Source organism: Staurois parvus, unplaced genomic scaffold, assembly GCF_062004578.1.
Source record: "Staurois parvus isolate SC_StPar_1 unplaced genomic scaffold, SC_StPar_1.0 ptg000199l, whole genome shotgun sequence".
Lineage (NCBI taxonomy): Eukaryota > Metazoa > Chordata > Amphibia > Anura > Ranidae > Staurois > Staurois parvus.
In genome coordinates this window covers 422601-437009 of record NW_028317995.1, presented here as the reverse complement: position 1 = coordinate 437009, position 14409 = coordinate 422601, and the positions used below count along the sequence as shown (strand labels likewise).

Genomic DNA, 14409 nt, shown 5'->3' with positions numbered 1-14409 from the left:
ATTATGTAGTAAAATACAATTATTAATAGCATACCTCGGACTTCAGTTTTTTCTATTGAGAAATCATGTTGTAAGCTCCAAGGAGCAGGGCTCTCGAACGCCTCGTGTATTGTGTTGTTACTGTATTGTCTCATGCACTGTCCCCCACTATAATGTACAGCGCTGAGCAAACTTTTTGGCACTATATAAATATTGTATAATAATAATAATGTAGGGAAGCTGGGGAATGACTGTTACAGCTGTGTGCAGAAACACTGATGAGTTAGAACAGTGCAACCACTATCATGACCCAATCCCCACAGCAATATTATACTGCAGACTAAGCAGTGGACATTACTGAGTGGTTGGTGCATATTTTCATAGATCATATCACTGGTTCTTCTTTACTACTTTGCTGTTTAAACATAAAAATAAAAGATAAAAAGTGGAATTCAATAAAGCAGTACACTTTTCTGGTGGTATGGCTCCTTTAAAATGGCATGTGCCTTATACAGATAAGCCTTGTGACAGTTCCTTTAGAAGATTTGACACTTGCGCCAGATTCGGGTAGTTCTTATTTTGACCACTTTAAGAATCTGTCACCGAGGCTGTGACAGATTAAAAAATAATTACCTCAGATAAGCAAACTTGTAGTAACTAAGACCACCTCTGACTCTGGCGTTTTCTATGTAAGATATGAATAAAATTGTGATACCCTTTTATATACTCCACTGAGCCTTTTTACTATCTGCCCCTTTGAGGAACGGGGAAGGTGAATTGGAAGCAATAGGAAGCTTCCGGTGAGGGAGAAATTCTGGATTGCCCGGAAGGAATTTTTTGCTTGGTCTGCATTGGAAGAGGGTAATGGTATTTTGAATCACAAGAGAGATGGCACTATTTTATTTGGATGCGTGTGTTTCTCTATGAGAGGGTAATGGCATCTAGTACCTTTGGATGGTGACACTGGTTGTGGAGTGTTGCACTTCATCACTTTTTGGTTCTTTTGGGAGTGTTGATTTGTCACTGGGGGGAGTGTAGGAGGAATCACTTGTAGCTTCTCACGTGTGGTTTTTCACGAGTGTTTTTTTTTTTTGTTTAAAGATAATGCACTATATTAAGTTTATATTTTTTTGAGGTATCCTTATTTGAGGTTCCTGGATTGAATAACAGCAAAGTGAAGGAGTCTCCAACGTTGGAAAACACTATATATTGAAAAGCACTATATATGGACTCATATGTGGACATTTGCTGATATATGTTGTTGCACTGTTTGGGGGTGGTAGAGGGAATATCGAAAAGATTGTATGTATATCTAAGCAGGTAATGCTGTGGTTGGGATTCAAACCAATGACCCTAGTAATTATTTTGCCACATTCCAGTTTTATATATCATTACTCTATCTTTTATTTGCTACACATTGTTGCCTTTAGTTTAATATTAGTCACCATATTTATGTCTGTTTCACATTTTCTGACAGCTGGTACATTGTTGGATATAGTTGCTTTGAGTTGATGCTCTCTGCACACAGTCTTTGTGATCTGCAAAAACCCCAGCAGTATGTGTATATGTACAAACACATAGTTTCTGCTTAGCAGGGTGAGTACTTCATGCACAGTGCTTGTGCCTGGCAGTGCATCTCTGTAGCACTGTTCACTTTCTGTAATTGTCAACACACATATACTTGCTTACCTACTAAAGCTGTGCAAATGGCAAATGTGATATTCAACAATTCTTAGTCAATAGCAAGCAATCAGATTTCTATTTACTAAGGCACCATTATTTGAAGATGACTGCTGATTTTTTTGCTATTGGTGCTGCATTTTGATTGCTGTTGAATATATTTGTGTACATTGTGTCCCTAATAAATCTGCAGTTTGCTGTAAATTGGTTACCATGACTTATTTATAAGTGTATGTTCCATTTTTGACCAGAAATGAGTAAGTGAAAGGGGACGTAAAGTCTGCTTGTACCTATTCATTAGTCCTGGGCAGAAACGAAGGCAATGATGTACACACATCATGGCAGTCGATTCATAGCAAACTACAAGATACAACAGTAGAAAGAAAGCACCAGGCTATAACTCCCACACTGTCACCAATGTCAGGAGCAAGTTCTTTATATTTGTTATAATCATAAGAAGCTCCTTTCTGAATGAAACACATTGGGATGTTTGTACTTTGGATAGACTCTTCTGTCTTGGACTGAGGAAAAAATGAGGTAATTAACACAGTGAGTGGTTTCTCTTTCCTCTTTGTATCTAGAATATACAAAAGAAAATTACTTTTGGTCCACTGCTTGCCATACAGTAGACAGAAAAATTGTCTGCCCAAATCTCCCAAAGCTTTGCTCTTTCCCATGGTAAGATTCCACAGAGTTTCTGCAGCCTGTGCTTCATATTCCCTTCTGCCTATTAGCCGTGGTGAGGACTGGAACTGTAAGAGGTTATATGCTTAGGGAGAGACGGTCAATGACAGATTTTTCTTCAAACAGATCTGGTTCTTCATTATAGTCAATAGACAGAGATCCAATGAGAAAGGTAAACATTTGGAGGAGTCAGATTAATATTTAGTTAAAGGTAGCTACAAGGAATATTAGTGGACCAACAGTCGATTTTTCGCTTTGGGCCCCCTCAAGATCAGCTGTAAGAAAAAAGTTATCACAGACTATTAAAAGTATCGAAATAATCTCTAAACCATTAAATTGATGTAAAACTGCTAATAAATTTGTAACACATTCAGTACTGCCAAATAGTATCTTCAGGAAACATCAAAGACTCATCACATTATGCTTTGGGGCAGTCATTCAAGAAAATTCATTACTTTCATTAATAATACATTGGAAGCTTTATATAGGGATAATTTAGAGACTGAATACATTTGTGAACCCTTCATTTTTCTTCTTTCTTCTATCATGAAGAAAGGTAGAAAGCAATGGTGTTTAAACTGCATTTGGCACAAAGAAGGTTATATGTTACACTGGAAATCAGGCCAGCAGCCAGTCTGGGCACAAGGCTCTAGGGGCATCCAATGAGAACCTGTCCATGACAGAGAAATGTCAACAGTCAGTCTTATCTAGAGGGAACTTGCTTTAGCTAATAGGTAAGTATTTCAGAGCTCTAATTTTTGCTCCGTTTATAAAAGCAGCCAACATAAGTGGTGGACTTAAAGTAATTGTAAACTGTAAATCTATGTTTCTGTAAGTTGCATAACTTCCTACCTGGAAATCCTGCCAGTAATCACACTTCCTGTGTCCAGCTGACAACGCTATGTCACTGTGTCTCAACTAGCAGCATTGTCAGCCTGTCTTGTGGTCACCTTCAGCTGGCCATTTTTCTACCTATCTGATAGACCTGATAGGCAGCCCAATGGCCAAACGAGGAAGCACAGCCTGAAAAGCAGCAGCTAAGCCTTGCCAGTCAGCAACAGGAAGCTTGTTACTGGTGGGATCTCCATATAAGAAGTGATGTAACAGATTCACAAAAAAAAAATGCAAAGAAAACAGTTTACAGTTGAACATGTTGCAACACATACTGAAAAACATTTAAAGTAAATGTTTGACTAAACAGATCATTCCTTCTTAGCCAGAAAAAATAGAAACAAAAAGAATTATACAAATGAGCCTCTCCTTTACCTATACTGAAAGAAAAAAATAAAAGGAGGTTGCCCTAGCTTTCCTTCTGAAAATGCTATGTGACTGCCTGTATTTGACTTTAACATTTTGAGTCATTACCCAATTATTTTTTGGTCAATGTACACTAGTGCAAATCATGGTATGCAGACTAAGTAACATCCAAATTGAGACAGGTGGTTGACTTATTAAAGGCAACAGCACTTTGCAAAGGAAGTTTCCCCAGAGGTTAGTGAATAAGGTGAAGCTCTGCTGACTTCCGTCATCCAACCATTTGCAAACAAAAACTCTGTTTTTTTTTATCTTCCTTTCATGTAATTGGGTATTCTTTGCAAAGTAAAAACTCCACAGCAAAGTACAATTTCCCTTGCAAAGTGAGCAGCCTATTTGTCTTTAGTAAATCATTTCCAGTGAGTTCTTGCCTTGTCTTGGTTTTGCATCTCCCAGTCCCTCAGATCTTACATTACATGTAATGAAAATGGAGCTTGTAATGTTTCCCACAAATCAGAGAAAATCCACTGCTAGCTTTCCTAACCTTCAGCAACTTTAGCAGTAGGAAATCAGTGGGAAGTGGTGTAGAAAAAGTGCACATACATACATGACATCATGTACTGTAGAAGTGTAAATTGGCTTCAGCAGCTTAGTATTTCTCTTAGGTTATACAAAATAAATAAATAAATAAAATACATTTTGGAAGATACCACCAAAGATAGACTTGTTTGTCCCTAAAATTATATACTGCTCAAAAAAAAATGAACACTTTTTAATCAGAGTATAGCATCAAGACAATTAAACTCCTGGGATATTGATCTGGCCAGTTAAGTAGCAGAAGGGGTTGTTATTCAGTTTCAGCTGCTTTGGTGTTAATTAAATTAACAATAGGTGCACTAGATGGGCAAGAGTGAGACGACCCCCAGAACAGGAATGGTTTTACAGGTGGAGGCCACTGACATTTTTTTCCCTACTCATCTCTTATAACTGTTTTTCACTAGTTTTGCATTTGGCTAGGGTCAGTGTCATATTGGTAGCTTGAGGTGATACCTGGACCCTACAGAGGTTGCACATGCAGTCCAACTCCACCGTCAGAAGGTTTGCTGTGTCTCCCAGCACAGTCTCAAAAGCATGGAGGAGATTCCAGAAGACAGGCAGTTACTCTAGCAGAGCTGGACAGGGCCATAGAAGGTCCTTAGCCCTCTAGCAGTAACAGTATCTGCTCCTTTGTGCAAGGAGGAACAGGATGAGCACTGCCAGAGCCCTACGAAATAACCTCCAGCAGGCGACTGGTGTGAATGTCTCTGACCAAACAATCAGAAACAGAATTCATGAGGGTGGCCTGAGGACCCAACATCCTCTAGTGCGCCCTGTGCTCACTGCCCAGCACCATAGAGCTTAATTGGCATTTGCCATTGAACACCAGAATTGGCAGGTCCGCCACTGAAGCCCTGTGCTCTTTACAGATGAGAGCATGTTCACCCTGAGCACATGTGACAGACATGAAAGGTTCTGGAGAAGCCGTGAAGAACGTTATGCTGCCTGTAACATCGTTCAGCATGACCGTTTTGGTGGTGGGTCAGTGATGGTCTAGGAAGGCATATCCATGGAGGGACGCACAGACCTCTACAGGCTAGACAATGGCACCCTGACTGCCATTAGGTATCAGGATGAAATCATTGGAGCCATTGTCACACCCTACACTGGTGCAGTGGGTCCTAGGTTCCTACAACAATCCCCGGCCTCAGATGGCGAGAGTATGCAGGCAGTTTCTGGAGGATGAAGGAATTGATACCATTGAATGGCCCCCACGCTCGCCTGACCTAAATCCAATAGAACACCTCTGGCATATCATGTTTCGGTCCGTCTGACGCCACCAGGTTGCACCTCAGACTGTCCAAGAGCTCAATGATGCCCTGGTCCAGATCTGGGAGGAGATACCCCAGGACACCATCCGTCGTTTTATCAGGAGCATGACGTTGTCAGACATGCATACAAGCACATGAGGGCCATACAAACTACTGAGTACCATTTTGAGTTGCTGCAATGAAATTTCAGCAAAATGGGCTAGCCTGCTGCATAATTTTTTCACTTTCATTTTCGGGGTGTCTTTGAATTCAGTCCTCTGTAGGTTGATAATTTTCATTTCCATCAAACGATGGGGCATCCTTACTTTCCTAACACATTACCCTGTCGATATCAGTATAGATATCCAGCATGATATTTTTCCCTACTGATGTGTTTTCAAAATGTTCCTTAAATTTTTTTGAGCAGTGTATATGTATCAATTTGGTACCATACATAATGACAAGATTATTGTTTATCCAATAAGCTGAAAATTAAAAAAGATTCCACTCCATAAAGTGTATACAGCTGTTAGAGTTGAAGTGAATAATAATAGAGAGTGAATAATGGGAGAAGAATTAACAAACCAGCCATAGAAAAATCCCAGAGTCCAGAGTTCCTTCCTCTTAGAGACATTTATTTACATACAGTTAGCATTGCTTAAAGTCTCCTTTCTTGAACTAAACACAAAAACAAGCTTTTATTATATTGCAGCTTACCAATTCTTAGATGTAATAGCTGTATTCATTTTCTTTTTTAGGCTTTCTTTCTTCTATGTTCATCTGGTGATCCAGCCAGTAAGTCTGTTGTTTTTCAAAAGAACAAGGCCTCCAGCAGAATGAATCCATTTTAAAGATGAGACAAATCATTTAACACTAGCAGGGGTGATTACCATGATCAGCTTTTATTTATGTAAAACCTTTATCCCTAAAGTAAAAAAACTGCTTGTTGTAACTGTTAATAAAGTATTAGCTGGAGTTTAGCTTCAATTTGTTACTGTATGTAAATCTGCTAGTAAATCTAACACTACCCTCCCTCTCAGATTGACAATGCTGCTGTCCAAAGGTGTGCTGGTTCATCCAGAGTGGGGGCACTCTAATATAAGAGGTGTGTTACTGGCCAGATCACCAGGTGAAAAATGAGAGAAAACAAGCCTAAGAAAAGAAAACCAGTACAACCACCATCTAATGATTGGTAAGCTGCAATGTATTACGTTTTTGGTTTGGGGTTCAATACAGCTGTACAACTCCAATAGAGTCATTCCATGCTGCTTCACTGTATACCAGATAGGATGTATGCCAGGTAGGTAGATAGGTAGAAACAATACTTTCCTTTGGCATTTGTTTTATATTTGTTTCACTCCAGCAATGGAAATATACAAGCATTGCCTGAACTCTAGCTGCTTGTACTTCATCCTCCATTAAAGTCATATGTACAAATCGAACAAAAGAACTTGTTGAATTAAGTGATAACTAGAAGTAAACCAGTAGTTGTGCATTCATGTACAGGCCTGCCATGCAAAATAGGTATTCTATTTCTTTTATGTGAAGCTTTATTTGCATTTACTGTATTCCCAGGAAGTGTTCCCTAAAAATCTAGCTACTTGTACCTCTGGTATATTGATGCCATTTTGAGGCTTGTTTAACTTTCCCTCCTATAAATGAAAGATAAATAGCAGGGTAAGCATGATTTGGTTTTAGCGGCAGATATAGCAATATCAAGTATTGTTATTGTAAATTGTTTATGTATTGTCCACTTATATATTTTCTTGTATGTCTTTTATATAGCTTTTGATCATCAGTCTTTTTTTCCACTGAAGAAGCCCCTCTGGGTGAAACATGTTGGGATTGATAAAACCAATGTTCCGCTGTAAAAATGAGGTCAGCTAGACCTTGTGAAAATGTGGTTGTTTTATGAAACATCTTAGTTATGTAACTCAATAAACTTTGTTGAAGTTTTAAATTCTAGTTCTATAGAGTGTTGATAAGCACCTTTAAAGTCCCTGACTGCTTGGATCTGGAAATATTAATAACATGGGTGCTTGATGGTCTTCTGCATTCAATGCTTGCGTGAATATAAAAAGCAATGACAATTTCAATGCAGGTTGGGCTGTAAATGGAAATGTTTGCTAGCTAAAAGCACAACATTGACAAAAAATGTGTTACTCTTTCCAGTAATAAAACAATCTGTATTAAGATTGACAGGTATCCCTTATTAGAAAAGACATTTCATATTTTCATGAAAATCAAGTAGTTTTAGATACCTATCTTTCTGAATCTACTGGTTTTACTCCATTAGGTGTCATTTACTGTATACTTCATTTTCTGCCTATTTGGCAAGGTCACGTATTTGAAATAAAAGCTACTACAGCACCAGTGTCTTACATATAGAAGAATCACATGTTTTAATAGGCACACATTTATATAACCTTAACATTGTACATCTCTTTGTAACAAATTGCTTTAGTTGTTTTGGCTCATAACAGGAGTGTAGAACATATACTGTATACTGAGAATCTAGAATAAGTTTAAAATCTGACAAGCGTTAAATTCATCATGGTTGAAAAATGAACCACACAATACTAAAATGCCCAGGTCATCTCCCAGAGTAGGATATCAGTCTTGGTGCATGGTCCTCACACATCAGCAGCACCTACAACACAGAGAAATTAATCTAGAATGAGAGATATCTAAGAGAAAATACAGAATGCAGTAGAAATTTTCATGTGTATTTTAGCTGGTGCCACCTGTTTCATTTCCTTTGCCTTCCTATTGGTTATTTAGTGTGATGGGCTGCTGAGGGGCAGATGGGTCACTTTCAAATAGTAGAGTCCAGCGCATGCTGAAGTGCAGAAGTCGCCATTTGTCTGCAGAGTCAATAGTTAAAGACCTCCAAACTTTGTGTGGCCTTCAGATTAGCATAACAACAGTGCGTAGAGAGCTATATGGAATGGGTTTCCATGACCAAACAGCTGCATCCAAGCCTTACATCACTATGTGCAATGCCAAGCATCAGATGCAGTGGTGTAAAGTACGCCGCCACTGAACTTTAGAGCAGTGGAGACATGTTCTCTGGAGTGACGAATCACGCTTCTCTCTCTGGCAATCCAATGGATGTGCCTGGGTTTGTTGGTTGCCAGGAGAACAGCACTTGCCTGACTGCACTGTGCCAAGTGTAATGTTTGGTGGAGGGGGGATTATGGTGTGGGGTTGTTTTTCAGGGGTTGGGCTTGGCCCCTTAGTTCCAGTGAAGGGAACTCTTAAGGCATCAGCATACCAAGACATTTTTGACAATTTCATGCTCCCAACTCTGTGGGAAGAGTTTGGGGATGGCCCCTTCCTGTTCCAACATGACTTTGCACCAGTGCACACAGACATGGATAAGCGAGTTTGGGATGGAGGAACTTGACTGGCCTGCACAGAGTCCTGAACTCAACCCGATAGAACACCTTTGGGATGAATTAGAGGGGAGACTGTGAACCATCCCTACTGGTCCGACATCAGTGCCTGACCTCACAAATGCGCTTCTGGAAGAATGGTCAAACTTTCTCATAGACACACTCCTAAACCTTGTGGACAGCCTTCCCAGAAGAGTTGAAGCTGTTATAGCTGCAAAGGGTGGGCCAACTCAATATTGAACCCTACGGATTACTGGGATGCCATTAAAGTTCATGTGTGTGTAAAGGCAGGCGTCCCAATTCTTTTGGAAATATAGTGTATGTCTGTTTTGTTCATCTCTATTACATGGATATTAGTATACACAAAGATTTTAAACGTTTAGCTCACAGGAAGTGACAGAGACCCTGCATTTTTGGCAAGATCAATAGGTATTTTCTGTACTTGCTGAAAATCTTCTTAAAGCAGAGCTCCAGTCAAAATCTTAAAAAATAAAAGTCAGCAGCTACAAAAACTGTAGCTGATGACTTTTAAAAAATGCTCACCTGTCCCACGATCCAGTGGTGTCCTCACCGCAGCCAGTTTCACTGGCCATCCTCTCTCCCTGGCACCAGCACCTAAAGTGTGGGCACCCAGCTGTGACAACTTGCGTCTTCACAGCCAGGTGTCCACTGTGCATGTGCGAGTAGCACTGCACCTTGTGAATGGTCCCGTAGTCTGCTGGGACCTGTCTCATGTCCCTGAAGACTACTGGGAGGGAAGACAACTTCCTGTCAAAATCAGGTACCCATTCCCCAAAGGTGCCAATCCTTAACGGGGAGCGGGGTACGAGGCCTTAAAGCGGATGTTCCCCTTTTGGGTGGAGCTCCGCTTTAACCTGAAAAAAAAACTGGTAAAAAGTTTGGTAAGCTTCAATATACTACACATTGCTCTTATGTTTAGCTATGATTTAATAAGCAAACGTAGATCTATGCTGGTCCATGAAGTGTGACTGAAAGCATTTGCAATATTTTTTATGTGAAACACCAAAAGCATGTAGGCAAAGCCACAATGGTGTGCATGTAATCATACGTACAACTATTTTATATTCACAAAGAGTTGCTACATGTCTGTGCTACTTTGTGAATAAAAATCATTTACATCTTTAGACCAGTAGCTGATGGCATTGGGTTGATTCATTTATCACTATGTTATTAAATAATTCCACCCCAACATTTAATTTATGGTGCCAACATTGTAGGACTTGTGAAGCCCACTAGAATATGTTGGCCCTATTCAACAGTCAGCTTGGGGAGCTTTTATATATCTGTATGTCTATCTCAGGGGCAGGGGCGGACTGACCATTTGGAAACTCGGGCACTGCCCGAGGGCCTGGGGTCAGTAGGGGGCCCCATGAGATGCCCCTGGTACATTTTTCATAGGCTTTTTTGAGTTTGGGCAAGGACACAGGGGCCCCATGATCCCCTATTGCCCGGGGGCCCCATGAGTTGTCAGTCCGCCCCTGCTCAGGGGCTATGTGCGAGCTGTTCTCTGCAGCATACAGGACTACCCACCACTGCAAAAGGGAGAAGAAAGAAATGGCTGCAGGACATCGTGTGACTAGCCAGAAGGAAGTGGGGAAAAAAAATGTTTAACAGATTTTGCAGGGACTGCCACAATGTGGAAGCTACCCAACCTAGATTTGGGCTATAATAGAATATATGTTTATCAGGGAAAGAATATATTTAATGGTTATATAATTTACAGTCCAATAGGCAAAGCCACTGGATATGGCAATGAAGATAAACTGAGCAGACAAAGTGAGTTTAAAAGCTTACCTCTCTCTGCTGATTTGTCGATAATCTCCATTTTGTATATGCTGTATGCATCATAAGAGAACACACCAACCAATATGAAGCCAAAAAGCTGAGGGAAACCAGGAATAAGGTAAATGTTTCAAACAAGTAAAGAAGTAACGCAATAAATAGAATATAGTTACATCCCTAAATTCTCAGTGCATTCCATTACTGGAGGCCCAGTTATAGTTACGCTGAACATGTTTAAATCTTTTGATTGATCACAGTTATGTTCTTTACAAGTAATATATGGTACATCATCTCTTGATTTCTATTGAATCCTATCTGTACCCAGATCTACATGTTATGCTTCATCAGGAAATGGATGCTGTGTCTATTGTTTTGTTTATTTGAAATAATTACAATAAAAATGATTGAAACGAGAATATAGTTACTAGTAAAAGTATATCCCTTTAGAATCTAGTCAGTTAAAAATAACCTAAACTGTCAAAAAGCTGTTTCAGGGTAAATTTATAAGAACAGTTCACAGAAGCTGTTCATGTACAGTTATTTTGCAATTGTCTGCTACCTTGTGGATATTCTACTTACCACCCACTACTTAAACATCTAATAAAGATTAGAAAAACAACAGTTTAGGGAACAGAAGCCATCATCACTTAGTAAACACAAAACAATAATGACTGGAATTAGAGGGAGTGTTGACAAAAGAAGAAGAAAGGAAGGAGTCATGGTATCTGAATCACCAAAGAACACATTTCATTATAAAGTGGCAAAACCTATTAAGACATTGAGAAGTATTATCAGCTGGGATCAGCAAGGTGAAAAGTTTCCAAGGTTTAAATGCTATTAAAAGTATGTTTAGAATTTCCTTAGTATTTTGTTGGCTGGATATCAGTTACATACACCCAAGGCTAATTTTTGCTGTCTGCTCTGCACACATACACCCCTGAAAACATGTAATAACATTGAAACTATGCAGTATTCCATAAAAGTATAAACTACATTGTTCCCTTACCTGGTGATTTACCAGCAACCTCCATCTGTACTACCTCTATACTTCATGCTACCTGGATGTTATCTCAGCACAAAACCAAAAGGGAACAACCAGTAGGGCCCATTCACACCACTCCCATTCGGCTGTATTGCTTCATGCAGACCCAACACAATGGTCAACTGAAATCTAGTGTTTCCAAAAGGCCCAATTTACACCAATTTCACCTTTAAGGAAAAAATAATAAATGCACATATTTTTTGTAGAAAAAAAGTGTTTATTATTTTTTCCTACAGCCTGTAAAGCATTGCAACCACGATTAGTGAATCATGGGTGCAATGTCAGACTCTCTTTCCAGCTTTCTGACCATATGTCTGTATGGGCTTTCAGTGAGATACAGTGGATATAAAAAGTCTACACACCCCTGTTAAAATGTTAGGTTTCTGTGATGTAAAAATATGAGACAAAAGATAAATAATTTCAGAACTTTTTCAACCTTTAACAAACTGAAATCTTTTAGGTGGAGGAAAGTGAAAAAAAAACTAAAATAATATGGTTGCAAAAGTGTGCACACCCTTAAACTAATATTTTTTGGAAGCACCTTTTGATTTTATTGCAGCACTCAGTCTTTTGGGTATGAGTCTATCAGCATGGCACATCTTGACTTGGCAATATTTGCCCACTCTTCCTTGCAAAAACACTCCAAAGCTGTCAGATTGTGAGGGCATCTCCTGTGTACAGCCCTCTGTTCATGTCTGGGCTCTGGCTGGGCCATTCCAAAACTTTAATTTTCTTCTGGTGAAGCCATGCCTTTGTTGATTTGGATGTATGCTTTGGGTCATTTTCATGCTGAAAGATGAAGTTCCTCTTCATGTTCAGCTTTCTAGCAGAAGCCTGAAGGTTTTGTGCCAATATTGATTGGTATTTGGAACTCTTCTAATTCCCTCTACCCTCTATGCCCCCGTTCCAGCTGAAAAAAAACACCATGTTTCACTGTGGGTATGGTGTTCTTTTGGTGATGTGCAGTGTTTTTGTGCCAAACATATCTTTTGGAATTATGGACAAAAAGTTCAACCTTGGTTTCATCAGACCATAACACATTTTCCCACATGCTTTTGGGAGACTTCAGATGTGTTTTTGCAAAATTTATTCAGGCTTGGATATTCTTCTTTGTAAGAAAAGGCTTCTGTCTTGGCACTGTACCCTACAGCCCAGACATATGAAGAATATGGGAGATTGTTATCACATGTACCACACAGCCAGTACTTGCCAGATATTCCTGCAGCTCCTTTAATGCTGCTGTAGGCATCTTGGCACCTCCCAGACCAGTTTTCTTCTCGTCTTTTCATCAATTTTGGAGGGACGTCCAGTTCTTGGTAATGTCACTGTTGCACCATATTTTCTCCACTTGATGATGACTGTCTTCACTGTATTCCATGGTATATCTAATGCCCTGGAAATTATTTGTACCCTTCTTCTGACTGATACCTTTTAACAATGAGATCCCTCTGGTGCTTTGGAAGCTCTCTGCCATGGCTTTTTGCTGTAGGATGTGACTAAGAAAATGTCAGAAAAGACCAACTAAAACAGCTGAACTTTATTTGGGGTTTATCAGAGGCACTTTAAATGATGGCAGGTGTGTACTGACTCCTATTTAACATGATTGTGAATGTGATTGCTTAATTCTGAACACAGCTACATCCCCAATTATAAGAGGGTGTGCACACTTATGCAACCACATTATTTTACTTTTTTATGTTTACTTCCCCCCTAAAATATTTCAGTTTGTTTTCAATTGAGTTGTACAGTTTATAGGTCACATTAAAGGTAGAAAAAGTTCTGAAATTATTTATCTTTGTCTAATTTTTTTACATCACAGTAACCTAACATTTTAACAGGGTGTTTAAAATTTTTATATCCATTGTAGCTGTAGGAAGAGAAATTAAACTACAAGCGTGCTGATCAGCACACTCGTAGTCCATTGAGAACTACTAGTATTGTCGTGGTGGCATATGGAACTAGTAGTTTATTTATTCACAGCTCTGTGAATGAATGATGTGGCTCTGCAGGCTGTCAAGAGGAAAGAGGGGTGGGGAGCAATCCGGGAGCATGTTACATGTTTCACTCTAAATACAAGTGTTCCAATGTGACATGTTTTAAAGGTGAACTTGATATTTAGGAAGGTTATGTGTACCATAATTAAATCTATGAATACTGTGCTGGCAGATGCCATTTTCAGTTATAACGTAGATTTGAACACTGTTGATTTTTGTTTTGCATACTGATTATATATATATATATATATATTATTTACCCAAACATACACTTTAAATAATTGCAGTAGGAAGTAACAAAATTTAGCAAATATTTCAAAACAGGGAAAAATCGATATCATACCAGCTAGGTAACACATCCTTGCTTTGGGAACAATTTAAGATCAGGGTACCATTTTTGAAGCTGTCATCAATTAAACATTTACACAGAATGTTATACGATAAATTCAGCAGATCTGTACCCACAAGTGAGAACTAATTCTGCTAGTGACTAGTTTAATGCATTAGGATTTATTAACATATTGTTCCTTTTCTTTGTCTATATACAGAACTCAAGGATCAGTAAGCTTAGTCTGAATTGGTCTACAGAATGTTAAGGCAGAACAGTTCTACTCAGAAAGGATAGTGTGAATGTCAAGCATCTCTGCATTGTCTTGTGTGATTACACTGCTAATAAACACTGTTTGCATTTCAGTTGGTTCTATATGATAGTGTGAAAAGAGACCTTTACA

The 14409-nt window shown here is 39.1% G+C and overlaps 1 protein-coding gene across 2 annotated transcripts in view; it reads right to left on the bottom strand.

The window, feature by feature from the left end:
• Window positions 1-7822: 7822 nt before the first annotated feature.
• Window positions 7823-14409, bottom strand: part of CMTM5 (CKLF like MARVEL transmembrane domain containing 5) — a 49346-nt gene continuing 42759 nt past the window's right edge. For both annotated transcript variants that reach the window (XM_089678161.1, XM_089678162.1), the window contains exons 4-5: window positions 10655-10742; window positions 7823-8094 (exon numbers count right to left, since the gene is read on the bottom strand). In XM_089678161.1, coding sequence (XP_089534287.1) covers window positions 8078-8094; window positions 10655-10742 — 105 coding nt within the window. In that variant the 3' untranslated portion in view covers window positions 7823-8077. The remainder of the gene's footprint in view (window positions 8095-10654; window positions 10743-14409) is intronic.